Source organism: Perissodus microlepis, chromosome 1, assembly GCF_051167445.1.
Source record: "Perissodus microlepis isolate ML-2025 ecotype Zambia chromosome 1, ASM5116744v1, whole genome shotgun sequence".
Classification (NCBI taxonomy): domain Eukaryota; kingdom Metazoa; phylum Chordata; class Actinopteri; order Cichliformes; family Cichlidae; genus Perissodus; species Perissodus microlepis.
In genome coordinates, this window is record NC_140461.1 from 37,801,550 (window position 1) to 37,817,053 (window position 15,504).

Below are 15,504 nucleotides of genomic sequence, written 5' to 3' on the forward strand. Positions count from 1 at the left end.
AACCAATGGATCAACATATTAGGAGATGACAACGCAGTAATTTGCCGAGACAGTGCTTTGGTACAAACAACCATTTAGCCCCCCCCCTCCCCCCTCCTCATGACCTTTGGTTAGTGGCATTGTGATTTTGGAAGGAACCACTAAAACAAGAATCAATCTGATGCTAACACTGGCCAACCAGATCAGCTGCCTCAGTGTCTCAGAGTCCCTTGTTTTTTTTCAGTGTGCGCTCGTGTTTCTCGTCATTTTATATATTTATTTAAGGGCTGGCTGTAGCTCAGGAGGTAGAGCAGGTCAGCTGCTGATCAGAGGGTTGGTGGTTCGATCCCCGGCTCCCCCAGTTTGCATGCCAAATATCCTTGGGCAAGATACTAACCCCGACTTGCTCTCCGATGCATCCATCAGAGTATAAATGCATATGTATGATAGTTAGAAAGCACTCACCGTATAGATAATAGTGAGTGTGGCATGTTGTATAGACCACTTTGAGTACTCCAGGAGAGCAGGCAAGCGCTGTATAAGAACCAGTCCATTTATTTTATTACTGATTTTGAGGTTGAAAATTCCGACTTTTGACAGAGTGACTCTTTTCCCTTGTGACTCTAATTTGTACCATCTAGCTATATTTAGTTTATTGTCACCTGACAAACACAAGGAGCCACAGCCTACTGGTTTACTGCTGTTTTGTTTAAAAAACAAAAACAAACAAAAAAAAACGCAGCGTCCAACAGCACTGTAAACAACGGTAGACGGGTGCATAATAAGCAGCGAATAATGCAGAAAACAGAGACTTGAGATGGGAAACTTTTCTTGAAGCACACAGAGAGAGAGCTGTACAGGAAGTGTGATTTTATTGTGGTGGAAGCAAACCAGCCAAAGTATAAGAGATTTAATGACGATGTGTATCAAACGTGAAGCCTAGTCTGGATCTTCTTTTGCTGCTGGTTCAGTCAATTTTGGTCAGAGTGACAAAACCTGCAGCTCAGACTCTGTGAGCGGTCAGCTCATACGTCTGTGTACGTGCTGTCGGGTGAACGGTCCACGCTCTGTGTTTACGTCTTCGTGTGGAACCCGTGCAGCTGCTCTCATTTACTGTTTCAGCTGTTTGGTGATTGTTGAAATCGTTTTGTGAGGTTTAACCTGAGATTCTGGAGTTTCTGGCAAAATACATTTATATTTAAAATCGATTCAGGATTTAATGAATCAATATCACTTTATTCAAGCTAAAATCGATTTTAATTGGAATATCGATTATGGAAACCCACTCCTAGTTCAAACTTCTGGCTCAAGCCCTAACAAGCAGGTGAGTTCTTTATTGACAAATGTGTCTAATTACAGGTCAGTTCTTGGAAAATGCATTTTTATTTAACGCACATTTTGTAATAATACATTTTAGTTGGCTATAGTTTGTTTGGTAATCAATATCCAGAGGATTATTTAAAAATGGCTCACACATATGCCATCAGTCTTCCTATTCATCTACACCGGAAGCACATCTATATCTGTGCAGTGTTATAGTTTTAGTGACGCTGGTGTGCGATATCAGAGTGGTGGTAAATGTATATACACAGATACACAGCCTCACTCTTTAGCTTGACTATTTGAGGTTAGGTTCGCTGTAATATACAATCATGTTGTTATGTTTAGGCCTGAAGAAATAAATGCAGGTTCGTGTCTCCCGAGGGAGAGCTGTGCGGAACACGTAAAGCTGTGGACTAATCCTAGTTTTCAGAGTAATGACCAGCTGGCTTACCGCTCCCACTCGGACGCAGTGGTGAAGTCGGTGATCTCGAAAACCTCCGACTCGGGCTGCAAAACACAAACGTAAACGTAAAATCAGCTGTCGTGTTGTTACAGAGCGCTTAACAACCACACTGACATGTTACAAAACAAACTCACATCGCTATCAGCAGCCATGTTGTTGCCTTTGGCTGCCTGATCGGTTCCGGAAACTAGGATGTTTTTCTACGCATGTGCGAAAAGGTAGTCGCTTCCTCTATAGTTCTTTCACAATAAAATAAAACAAACAAATTCTAAATTCAATTCAATTTTATTTGTGTAGCGCCAAATCACAACAACAGTCGTTGTGCAAAACTCATTCAGGCATTTGATGACAGGTTTCAAGATGTGAAGAATATCCAAAAGGAACTGGAGATGTTTGCTACGCCGTTTAATGTGCAACCATCTGTGCCAGACACTTTCCAAGTGGAAATAATTGGGCTGCAAAACAACTACGAGCTCAAAGCTAAGTATAACAGCCTCTCTCTGCTGGACTTTCACAAACTGTACGTTCATGCTGAGGCTTTTCCCATCCTGGCGAGACATGCCCTGAAATTTGCATCTCTGTTTGGGACAACGTACCATTTTGAACAGGTCTTTTCAAAACTGACTCTTGCAAAGAGCCGCTTCCACTCAAGACTAACTGAATCAAACTTGAAAAAGCAGCTTCGAGTGGCATCATCATCATCACTGCCAGCTGACATCAGACACCTCGCCAAAAAGAAACAGTTCCAGCCATCTCATTAGGTGAGTCTGATGAGCAGAAATGCAGCAGTAACACAGCAGCAGCCCAAGCAGAGAAGCCTCCTCCAGCTTGTCCGGGGAACACCAACCCATTCTCAGACCAGCCAAGAGATGTTAATATAAGCAATTAGCAGGGTGTGTGTCAAAGAGTGAACAGAACATCGCCGAGTCAGCTGACAGCTCCATAAAACGTGTTTCCTACAGCAGCAAACAGGCTTCAAGAAGTGACAGTAAGGAGAGGTGTCAAGATCTGTGGGCCAGTCGGCCTCTTGTGTAAAGGACACAGTGATGCTGAAGTCATAGAGGCTGTGGTCAGGTCAGTCAGCCCAGGTTTCAGTATTCCTGACATGCCTGAGATAAAAGGACTTCACTCCCCGTTAGTTAAAGGAAATATTGAAAGCTCATCAACAAACTGCTGACTTAACTCTTTGTGCTTGCATTGGCTCTCAGGAAGGCATCAGTGCAGCACTGTACCAGTGACAGTGAGGAAAGCTGCTCATCATTGGTTATGGCTCAAGAACTGCTCCAAAATCGAATTACCACCTCATTCCTGAAAAGCAGGCGGTTTATGAAAGATTTTGAGAATATATCAGTGATTCTTGAGATAAGGGACAAAACATGTCCAAAGTTTCTGTCAACACCATCAGATTTTTTAAAAAGTACAAAAAAATCAGGAATTATTGTGGGTAACTTACACTGTGAGGACCCCTTTACCACTTCCTGTTTGATACACATGCCATGAGGTCACTGCTCTGGTGAGTTTTTTTAATTTTTATTTCATTTATTGCATACCTTTCTGATAAAACTCTGTGTCACAACCATAGTGCATCAACACCACAGTAGAGGCCATAAGCAACTGATGAAAAACAAGATGGCGTCTGTCAGAAAAACGTGCTATGAGAGAAAGTAGGTATTTTGTCAGCACCATCAGGATTTTTGCCTGACGGTGTTGACCCTTTTTCTAATGATTCTGGCAAATGTCACAAAAGTGTCCTATTCACTAATTATATTAAGTTATTTTTATTACTATTTCAGTCATATTACTTCCTGTGTATTTTACTGATATTTCTGCTTTACAGATGTGTCGAATATTATGGAATTTGCCTGATCTTGAATCTCATAGTTAATGTATACTTTATTAATCCTGTAGGAAAATGCTTAGTCCTCTGCATTTAACCCATTTACTCAGTGAAGCAGTGGGCAGCTACCAATCCATGACCTGGGGAGCAGTGTGTAGAGACGGTACCTTGCTCAAGGGTATCTCAGGGCAGCCGCTGTTCGGTGGATTTGAACCCCCAACGATCATGGGGCAAACACTCTATCTACTGAGCTATCTCTGCCCCGAGAGCTGGTCTTTTAAGTGATGATGTATGAACCCTGCTTTCGGGTCCAAACTACTCTGTGTTTATTAAGGCTGTTGTGTTTTAACATGTTTTTATTCTTTTTTATCTTGTTCTATTTAATCTGAACAAGCCCCTAAAAACAGTCAGTGATCACTGTCAGCCTAACCATCGGGAACCCTCACGTTAACTTTTATCAAGTGGAAAAAAGTTTCACTGTGTTTATGTTATGCTAACATAGCTGTGTCGCTAGCAATCACGTAGCACATCATTATATACCAGCTAGTCCAACATCAGTAACCCTACAAACGCCACTGCTGTTTCGTTTTGTCTTCATTTATGTTGGAAGTGATAGCAGAGCTGGTGTTAAGGTGGAAAACGGCGAGCTAATTTCTAACTCTGTTAAATTTCATATATTCTGTTTTCATGGATGCCTGGATGATACACCTGGTAAAACAGCCACACTGATCATTTTATTAAAGATGAAAGAATTTAGACAGTTTGTAACTCTCAGTGATGCCGCAGAGTTCCTTTGACTTTGGGATCTGCAGCGGAGTTTGGACCTGGAAACGGCTAATGACATCAGACTTAAAGACCGGATAGCATTTCTGTTGCTTAATACATATTTGTGTTGTGAATATTCATCCTTAATCTGTGTAAATGCATATGCTTCAGAAAAATTATAGCAATTACAAAATGGTACATTTCAGGCTAGAATAGCAAAGGGGAAGCTGTCAGTAGAGGAACAAAAGAGAAGGAACAGGGATGATCAAAAAATAAGTAGAGAAAAAATTAACAGCCAGCCTGAGTTTCTCATAAAGGGAAAGATGGAGAAATAGAGTGAAAGAGGGAAAAATAAAGAACATCAGTGATCTGAAAGGAAGAGAAAAAAGTCAGAAGACAAGGTTTTGGAAACAAGCACAGAGAGTCAAAAGGAGAGAAAGTCCAGCAGGGTCTAAACACACAACCACAGAGAACTTTAGGAATCAAGGAGTAGTAGGCAGCTACTTGCTGGTGAACTATTAAGATGTAGAACTTGACGTGCAAAAACAGAATTGTTATGATGTGTCTTGTGATATTACAAAGGTTGTTAAGGTTTAATGGTCATTTTGAAAGAAATAATATCTTGCTTTCTACTCGTGTGTCACCACTTGTCAACTCCATAATATGGATTTTTTGTTTATTTTTCTGTTTTGAAGAACCATATATTTTCCTCCCTCATGATCTTCCAATAAAAATACGTAATTTTCTAAATAAATATGTCATTTTCATGCTGCTAAATATGATTGTTTCTTATGGAGATTAAATACAAGCTTCTGAAAGCAACTTAATTTAAAATATATATTTTTACATTTCTTTGTGTCTGATGGTGTTGACTAAAACCTTGCACTTCTCCAGCAAAAACATGATTAAAAATTGTTACACCTGGCAGATTGTACCAAAACAAGGTGAGACAGCCAAAACTTTGTGTAACAATTATATGTAAATATGTCTTTAAAAAATCAAAAAATATTTTTTAGAAAATTCAAACCTGTTTTGTCCCTGATCTCAGGAATCACTAATATGTGTTCTGCCCGTTCCTTCATTTAATGATACAGGCAGTAATCCATGAACCCTGTCTGTGTCCGTCCTATGAATTCTGGCCAAAAGCACCTGAGAACATTCACATGATGGGGCGAGCAACCAGAGTGCAGAGCACAGCGATGAAGACGGAGTGGAGCAAGTTTCAAGGAAGAGGAAACAGCTTCTGACTCTCCAGGTAACTGCACACAGATAAACTGAGACATGTGTGAAGCTTACAGTGGGTCTGTGTGATGGTTTATTGGGTAGAAACAGCCTCTAAACCACGGCTGTTTTATACAATTATATTTGGCCCCCGATATAATTTCATATCTAAGTTATTAATGGCTGGGGGTCAGGGCTGGACTGGGACAAAAAATCGGCCCAGGCATTTTGACTAGAGACCGGCCCCCCAGGTATTATAGGAAAAACCATAAAGCCTTTGAATGAAAACAAACACTGTTGTGACAGTGATGTACAGTCTTGTTGGTATATATGTATGATTTCTATATGTTGTACATCAGATAAAAACTTTGGTTGTAAGATTCAGATAATTATTTAATAAAAGCGAGACATTTTAAATGAGAATAACAAAGAAAAGTATTTCCTTGTGCCCCCCTCTCCCTGTTAATGCCCTTCCTGGCCCCCTGGCAACACTTTGCTAGACCCGCCCCTGCACAGTTACCAGCTGTCAGCTACATAAAAAAGGATCCTGGTGTTATTTGTCTCTCAGAAACAGTTCATAACTTCAACTCATTCATGTCACCTAAAAGGTAAACCTGTTTCTCCATCACAGCTCTGATGATTCAGTAAGGACATCTCCTGGTTTCATCTTCATGTTTCCCTCTCACCACATATCCAAACCGACATCATGACCAGCAGGTTTACAGCTGTGGCTCCAGCAAACATCAGCTGATACTAGAAAGTAATATTAAATAAATTCTAACAACAGCTGATCAAGCTTAAATGTGCTGCTGTTTTTTTAGCGCGACAACCGCTGGTTTCCTCTTTCTGGCGCAAAGTGAGAGATAAACTAACGAGAGAGAAAAGCCGATCAGCTGATCATTGATCAGGTTCATGATTGAATGAGAGAAGAAGAGACAGCTGACAGTGTAAAGACACAGAATAAATCCAGCTTTGTGTCTTTTTCCATTGTAGCTGAAGTCCGGGACAAACTGTGCTCCTTTTCACCTCAATACGAAACGAGTAATATTTTCTCTGAATGCGGGACAATTCCGTTTTTTAGGGGACGGTTGGCAACTCTACTAACTAACCTTATGAATAAAATAAAGTTCACTATCAGTAACATCATAGCACCACCCAGCTGTAGAAACTCCATCATGCTAGCTAGTACGCAGTACGAGTTATTGTAACTGACTGTAAAAAGTCAGCATAACGAAAATAAACTCCACCTAAACTTGGTTTATATCTGATCCAGATACACTGCAGGTCATAACTTCTTACCTGAAGTTCAGTTCACCTGACACTCGGACCGGCGGCCGCCTCGGGCCTCTGCTCCTCCTGCCTCACCTTTCCCTCATCCACCACCAAACAACTGAAAACGTGAAAACATAAAGTGGGCAGCATCTGACTGCATTTCAATGGTAGACTGCAAAGCTGAGTGCAGACTTGTTTTTATTTTCTGCCATTTTCCATTGTTTCAAACTTGTCCAGGCCTTAGACCTCAGGTGTGTTCTCCCAAGTAGTACTTAATGCATAAAAATACTATTTTCATGAAAACACTGAATAAAATGTTGCTTTGTTGAAAAAGAAAATGTACATTTGAAAAATAACATAAAATCAAGTTATACAAAGTGTCTTTGAATGGCAGAGATGTGTGCACATACCACAGAGCCATGGCTCACTGTCTGAGTGTCTAAATGAGTTTCACAGGCCTGAACGCTCGCTTGAAGTCGTTAATAATTCTTAACTTGTTGGATCTGCTGCTCACCACAAAGAAGCACAAGCATGAAATTTGGACTTTTAACTGTGTTTTTTTTATAAGTTTTACAGCTTTTCCTAGTGATAAAAACCTCCTTTATTGCCATTCATGCCACACAAAGACATCAAGCAAATAACAATTAAATGACAGAAAAGTTTGTTTTTCACTTTTTACTACAGAAATCTCTGTTGTATATGACTACTGACAGGGGATTTTTAAAAATCACCCCGCAGTTCTTCAGCTGAGACACCTGAGTTAGAAAACACAAACACTGCAGTTGTCTTTACTCGCGAGGACGGTCACAGAGCGCTCGCACAGGAGACATTCATGGACTCGCGCTCTGTCACCGTCTGCTTTCTTTATTTATACAACAGGAATTAATACATTCGTTCAGTGACATGAGCGTGTGTGTGTGTGTGTGTGTGTGTGTGTGCTGAGCCCATTCCTCTATGACTGCAGACCTCGGTCCGGATCCAACTCCATCATCCAGTCTGCAGATGACACCGCGGTGACTGTCTCATCAGAGGCAATGATGAGTCTGCTACAGGGAAGAGTAAAGCACCTAGCTGTGTGGTGCTGACAATAACCTGAATACCAGCAAAACCAAAGAGCTCATTGTGGACTTCAGGAGGGAGAACAGAGACCCCCATGTCCCCATCTACATAAATGGCACAGCTGTTGAATGGGTCTCCAGCTTCAAGTTCTTGGGGATCCACATCTCTGAGAATCTGTCCTGGTCAACTGACACCTCCAGCCTGGTCAAGAAGGCCCATCAGCGCCTTTTTTTCTTGAGGACACTGAAAAAGAACCACCTGTCTACTGACATACTGGTTAACTTCTACCACTATGTGATAGAGAGCATCCTGACCAACTGTGTCACACTCTGGTATGGGAACTGTTGCTGGCCACAAGGCACTGCAGCGGGTTGGGCAGTTTTCACCACAGGGACTCCACTTCCTGCCATTGAGGATGTCCACAAGAAGAGATGTCTATGCCGAGCACGCATCATTCTCAGGGACTCATCCTGCCAATAAACTCCTACAGCTCCTCCCCCCCAGAAGGTGCTACAGGAGCCTTCAGACTAAAACCAGCAGGTTTAGGAACAGCTCCTCCCCCACAGCTGTCACCCTACTGAACTCAGCCCCCGCTGAGCCTTTCCATCCACACTCACTGATCCCTTCTACACTCCTCCTCCCAGTGACCATGATCATTTCATTCTCAACATTCACCACATGCTCACATTGGTTACTATAGTTTTACGACACTGACAGAGTCTCTGTTATAGTGCCTACACTGTTCACTGTTACAGTCTGTTCAGAGAGCTACGCTTCCACTGCTGTAGATATATTCATAGAACTCTGTAGATCTGTTTACCTCACACCGATACATCTGCATATATGTAGCACACCTGTATATCTGCCCATCTGTACAGCAATACAGAACATCTGTATGTTACACCATCTGTATATCTGTACATATGTATACAACAGTACATCTGTATATCTGCTCTCTACTGAACTTATACATAATCTGCTCTTATTGCACTTACTGATTAGATGCAAACTGTATTTTGTTACCCTGTATTTAGACATGTGTAATGACAAACGTTGAATTCTAAATGCTATCCTAAACATTTAAACAGCTACAGGAGAAGTTTTTAGAAGACCAGTAAAGAGAGCATGGAGGCAGATGGAGGATGCCAAGTCCACTGAATCTACACACTTCTTGTTTCCACCTCATCCTTCCAGTGCTTTACTACTATGGGCTCAATTGTGGTCATAAATATTTTGTACTTGTAAATCAGTTTTGTACTTGTAAATCAGGATTTGTGTGTGTAAAAAAGATTTGTGTGTGGACTTATCCAAAAAATACGTGTGAAAGTCTGCACTAAACTTTAAAGTTACAAGTACGAATTTTGACCCTATTTTTCTTCCTCTCATCTGATTGGCCAATGTCATGTCAATCACAAATTTAACTATCCAATCAGAGAACACGATTGCGTGTCCCGCAAAAAATTGGCAACACAAAAAAAGAGAAATGAAATGAATATTTAGTGTATATCAATGTGTGTGTCTCCTATATGATATATGCAAGTGACATTTTTTACTGTGACAGCGATTCATACAGGAAAATAATGACTATTAATAAGGTTTCCCAAACTTTTACATCACACTGTATATAGGAACATAGTGAAGACAAGTTATTTAAGAGAGTAAAAAGAGGTTAGTTTATTTTGGAGTAGAGCTCCATTTATTAAGAAAAATTAAAAAAAGACAGGAACACTCTTTAGAGGTTTGTGGGTGGCTCTTAAAAGAGCCGTTGTGGGGAAGTCACTCAGACTTCAAACAGGCTACTCCTTTGGTTGCCAAGACACGGCTCCCTCCGCCGAGAAGTGGGCCATGAACTTCTCCCTCACCAGGACAGCCTCTCTGGAGTTGTTTGCTGCTACACGACCCAGGCCTTGCAACGGCTCCACCACAGCAGGTGCCACACCCCTCACAGCAGGTGCCACACCCCTCACAGCAGGTGCCACACCCCTCACAGCAGGTGCCACACCCCTCACAGCAGGTGCCCCTCTCTTGTCCAAACAGCGCAGAAAATTGTGGAGAACACACGTTGCCTTCACACACTTCTCCGCAATTTCAGGACGGAGCTCCATGGAGCGCAGATACAACCTCTACTGTGAGGGAGAGAGGGAAGTTCCAGCGCTCCTGGAATCCCTCTGTAATGGACCGCCAGTCTTCAGTTGAAGGCACAGCCATGAAGTCGTCCACTAGACAGTCCCAGATGGACGTCGCTACCTGGGGGGTGATCTGGCTCACCGAGGACACGCCAACTCGAAAACTGAATGCGATGGTCCTGAAAGAGTCCTCGGTGGCAAGGAACCTGGACAAAATGCTGCAGTTACAAAATACATTATTCAAATTCCAAAATACTTTTGTGATGTCAGATTTAAATTACAAAACATAAATCTTACATAAAACCTTTTGTAATTACAAGGATAATTACATGATATATATTAGATATAATCTAAAACAGTCTGCTGGGATTATATACAAATATTCAACTATCCCAGAATTAAACCAGGTCTAAATAAAAAGAAAGGAGTGAGTATCACTACAAAGATTAACCCATCAGCAAACAGCGAGAGCATACATTGATATGACACCACAGCCATGCTATCATTCAAACACTGATAACGGCATAAATCGAATTAAATCGGGACTTGATGAGACCTGAGTATCACTAGAAATATTATAAACAGTCGTCTCCGTACCACAGCTTGCTATCAGTAAACACCGACAGCATTCATTGATAGCATAGCACATCCATGTTAGCACAGGTATCAATAAAGGACTACCGTATTAAACACTTTTACTAACCTCAGGCAGATGGACAGGCGCTCTGCAGGTGGGATTGAGCGTCTGTAGTTGGTGTCTAGGCGGGCAATGCTGGGACCAACGCGGGACAGCAGGTCCTCAAACTGGGCGAGTGAAAGACGGTGGTATTGCTGGAATCGGCCGTCATCCAGGCGCAGCTCCTGGAGCAAATGATGAAACTCACCAAACTGCTCACGCGTCTGGAGGACCTGATGGACCCAGGTACGGCGAGGACGTCCTTAACGCCGCTGCTCTGCTCCTTTTTGGCTCCTACCTTAAAGCACACTGTGCGCTGTCGATCTTACGTGCTGCACAATAATGTTTAACATTTAGTATTTACTGTTATATTCCCATAGATCATCATGGTGTTGTTTATTTTATTGCTCTAGTCTTCTTCTGCTCGTTTTCTTTTTTCTTTCTCAACAGGTGATCCAGGAAAAAAAAAAGAAAAAAAAAAAGACCCCGACGTATTAGCCAGAGGTCCCTTTACTACGGTTCGGAGCCGCGGACCTGTTTTATATACGAGATTGCTGCAAAAAGTGCAGCCTTACCTGATGTGCACCTACTGTTACTCATTTATATTAAGATTTAAACATCTAGTTGGTGTTGGTATGGAGAGTAACCTTCAGTAATAGTAATAAATCACACAGCAATAGGACATTCATGTAGTTGTAAAGTATTCAGAATATGTTACTTCTATAATCTTTGGTGGAATACATTTTAAAATTAACACTCAACAGGTTAGCACCTCATACCACAGTGCAGCAAAGCAGTCTCATGAGCGCTGGGAAGGACACGCCCAGAGCCCAAAACAGACAGTGCAGCAGATGACAAGGTAGCAATTGTATGGTGAAAATTATACTTTTAGTTATCTTGTTAGTTATCTACAAAATCTGCTTCTCACATATAGGGCATTTCCAAGATTTTTTTTCAAAACTTTTTCAATTTATTTCATTACAGCTGTCCTGTGCCAGATGTTCTGTTGACCCACAGTGAGAGGCATCATTTCACAAACACCAGGAAGACTGAAACTCATCGTCGGGATCAAGCAGGGCTCGTGATCTTCACCAGCAGCTCCCTCACAAGAAGGATAAACCCAGCATTTCATGAACACTGATGGAGACCTTTGCTTTGTGTAATGTTGGAAGTAGCAAAAAAAAAAAAATTTCTGGCACAACTTCACCTGCTTCCAAGGTGCATGGAGAGGATAAAAGAATTCACAAAGCAGGAACTCCAGCAACACTTGAGGGAAGATGAACAACTTTAATAATAAGCCGAAATAGACCGTTGGTCTATTATTAAAGTTGTTCATCTTCCCTCAAGTGTTAGAAGTGCTCAGATAATCCTCAGAGGGTCTGGACTTAATATCATAATATAATATAACATATCAACATATAATATAACATATAACATAATATCATAGCTTTAAGTCCTGTAGAAAGTTAAATATATGTTGTGCTCTCTGGTTACTCTGGTATGAATGACTCTGAATTACTTTATGATAAATAACACTATTGTCAAAAACAGTGAAAGAATTCCAGATCACAAGTTTTTAGTTCAAATACAAGTAACAAGGGTTAGTTTTCTCTAACTGTGTCAGAGAAAACATCATGTGCTCTTCATGTAGCCGAGTACATTCAGTGTTTAAAACAGAAGCTGTGCAGGTCTGAGATCAGCAGTTTCCTGAAACACCAAACTGAGGTCCTGTTAATGCTGATGTATAGTGACACAGTTACATGGGTGATTAATCCTTTTGACTTTTTGTCTTTAAATTTATCAATAAAACAGCTGCAGCTTTCACTGACAGCACATGTGGTACTTTAACCTTTGTACTGTTTTCTTCAGTTAATTTGGAGTTACTACAAAGATTGAAGATATAGGATGATCTGTCTGCTGTCACTGGGTGGTGCTGAGGTCTGAATCTGAGGACGGCTCCTGTAATCACAAAGAGAACAGAATCATCACAAACTGAAATATAAAGTTTATCTCAAATCTGAAATAGAGCTGATCCTTCTCTGTCCTCACACACTCGGAATCTGAAGTTGTTCAGTCCTACAGTTCTGCTGACAGCTGTTTATTTTTTATTTGTTTTAAAGGCCTTATATACTAACATTTTCTAATATCATGCTTACCTTTGAGTTGTTGATGCTTTATAAATGGACATCTGCAAAGATGAGATGATGGAGCAGGTTTCAGTCGAGGTTCAGTCTGCTGCTGCATCCTGGTCACAACATACGTGTCACGGCCAGCGGGGGCAGACCGTGTGGAGAGTGTGTGTGGTGGACCCAGGCGCGAACACAGGCGAGGAGACGGGAGTGAACTTAAAATGAAAGCGAGCCTTTATTTGGGCTGATGCAGAAGGGAGTAGACAAAACATAACAGGGACAGAGACTGCAACTAACCAAAAACCTAAACTGGAAAAACACTAACCTGACTGAAAGGCATAACTATGATCACTGTGAACAGAATGCTGTGCAGATGCATGGAAACTGTGAACCAAGTGGCGTGACGAAAGAGACATGAACATGACCTGCACGGAACCTCATCGTGCGGCTGCATGAAAAACAACATAAACCAAATGGCAAACATGAGCTGCACAGACTCCTGAAAAACACTTAACTTGACCAGGGGGGGAAGTACACAGACAACGCGACACAGACTGTATGAAACACAGAGACTAAATACACATGAGGGATGATCAGGGGAAGTGGCCACACATGGGAGCACAGCTGACACACATGAACCTAACGACAGGACAGGAGAAGTGAAACTGAATACACTGACATTGAATACAGACTTTCAAAGTAAAACAGAAAACATGGAGATTAGACATGACATGAACTTGACAAACAAAGAAAACTTGGACATGAAACATGGCAGAATGTAACTAGATAAACCGAAATGAAACTAGACTAAAAAGAATAACAAAACACCAAGAAACTCAGAATACTGGGTCACATGACCCAGGGCCATGACAATACGGAGGTGTTATCAGCTCAGTATTGAACAAGAAATATTAATGCTTCAAATTATTTGTCCTAAAGGATGCAAGCTGTACAGAGTACTGCACATGTGACTTTGTGAACATACCTCATTAAATATAATTCGGACAGTTTTTTTAACCTGAATGTTTGCAACAAACAAAAAATATACAGAGTCAGTGCTAAAAAAATAATCAGAGGAAAAAATTAACATTTTAACTTAAGCTGCCAAGCGGAAGTAGTTGGTTTCAGTACATAAGTATCGGGCTTTGCTATTTAATCCGTAGCTATTGACTAATGAGGGGTTACTGAAGTGCCAGCTTTTTAAAAGTTGGCGTTAATGTCGTTCCACATGTGGAAAGCGACAGAAAATGTGCTGCTGTTTGCACATATTTAATAATCAGCTCTGCACAGGAGCAGAAGCAGAGTCCAGCCTGTTGCTCTTACAGTATAATACTCATAATAAAAGTACAGTAACCGTGGTTAGTCACTGAGCAGCCCGGTGCGTTTCTCTTGATTTCTTTAGTCAGGGTAAATTCATTCACCTGCACGGGTTAGCTAAACGACCTTTACAAAACAAGTTTCCCCTACAGCCGAGTGCTCACCTAAGGACCTAAGTTACGGATTAGCTTACACACACATTTAACTTACCGAAAATAATACGGTGGGGCCTCAGGTCCTCCTGTCTGGTAGTCCAATTTACTGAAGAACACCTCAGGCTGTCACTTTGAAATAGCCGGTAATGTAAACGCTGGACCTCTCAGCATCTGCCATTCCCGAACAGACACATGCAAGTTTGTCCGTGACCGCAGCCGCGTTGTACATTTATTTCAGTTTCAATATTTTTTTCGGTTTCATTTCAAGGTGGCATCGTTCTTGTCATGATATGAGTGAACGGTTGTTGTTTAAGGTGCAGTTCATGTGGAAGCCACCGGAGGGTGGTGTCGAGATAATAAAAAAGTGATGGCTAAAACCTAAGACGGTGTCATGTCTGCTCCCTGAAGTAATATCGTAACATGGTGTCAGAAGTGAACTGATAAGGCTATAGAAGAGTGTCGCACACATGGAAGGGCTTAAGCCGCCAGCTGGACTTGATTTGCTGCAAGGGAACCTCTCGGAAAATTGGAGACGGTTTCGGCAACGGTTCGAGCTGTATCTCGCGGCTACAGGAGGGGCTAGCAAGCCACCCAAGGTACAGTCTTCACTATTTCTTCACGTTGCTGGAGAGGAAGCGGTTGAAGTGTACAATACCTTCACGTTTGCGGAAAATGGTGATGAGCATAAGCTGACGAAAATGATGGAGAAATTTGAGGAATACTGTAACCCAAAGAAGAACATAACCTATGAAAGGTACAAGTTTTTCACGTGTGTGCAAGGGGATATGCCAATTAGCCAGTACATCACAGAGCTAAAGCTAAGGGCCAAGTCATGTGAATTTGGACAACTGCAAGAATCCCTCATCAGAGATCGCATAGTGTGTGGAATTACATCGGATGCAATGAGAGAAAGGCTGTTAAGAGAAGATGATATTACTCTCGAAAAAGTAGTTCAGCTTTGCATTGCAGCTGAGACCACAAAAGCTCAAATCAAGCAAATGCATGAGGAGGATCACAATGCTCAAGTCTCTGCACATGAAAGTAAAGACGTAGATGCAGTGAGACATAAGCAGACATGCAAAAAAGACAGACAAAGTAAGATGAAACCGAACGACAAAGACCAAGCAAGCACGTTTAATTGCAAACGATGTGGAACTAAGCATGCATCACGCCAATGCCCTG

At 41.5% G+C, this 15,504-nt stretch overlaps 1 protein-coding gene and 1 long non-coding RNA gene across 5 annotated transcripts in view; one reads left to right on the forward strand and one right to left on the reverse strand.

Annotated features, from left to right (window-relative positions):
• Positions 1 to 2,003, reverse strand: part of LOC146394227 (rab3 GTPase-activating protein catalytic subunit-like) — a 36,470-nt gene extending 34,467 nt beyond the window's left edge. For both annotated transcript variants that reach the window (XM_084922853.1, XM_084922826.1), the window contains exons 1-2: positions 1,900 to 2,003; positions 1,754 to 1,809 (exon numbers count right to left, since the gene is read on the reverse strand). In XM_084922853.1, the coding sequence (XP_084778979.1) occupies positions 1,754 to 1,809; positions 1,900 to 1,917 (74 nt within the window). In that variant the 5' untranslated portion in view covers positions 1,918 to 2,003. The remainder of the gene's footprint in view (positions 1 to 1,753; positions 1,810 to 1,899) is intronic.
• Positions 2,004 to 2,022: 19 nt separating this feature from the next.
• LOC146394228 (uncharacterized) lies at positions 2,023 to 12,558 on the forward strand. 3 transcript variants are annotated; one of them, XR_014799743.1, is made up of 4 exons: positions 2,023 to 3,278; positions 5,262 to 5,311; positions 5,462 to 11,580; positions 11,706 to 12,558. It is a non-coding gene; the product is annotated as an uncharacterized LOC146394228 (long non-coding RNA). The 3 variants fall into 3 exon arrangements; XR_014799741.1 differs by lacking the exon at positions 5,262 to 5,311; XR_014799742.1 differs by lacking the exon at positions 5,262 to 5,311 and having other exon boundaries at positions 2,023 to 2,526.
• Positions 12,559 to 15,504: the final 2,946 nt, after the last annotated feature.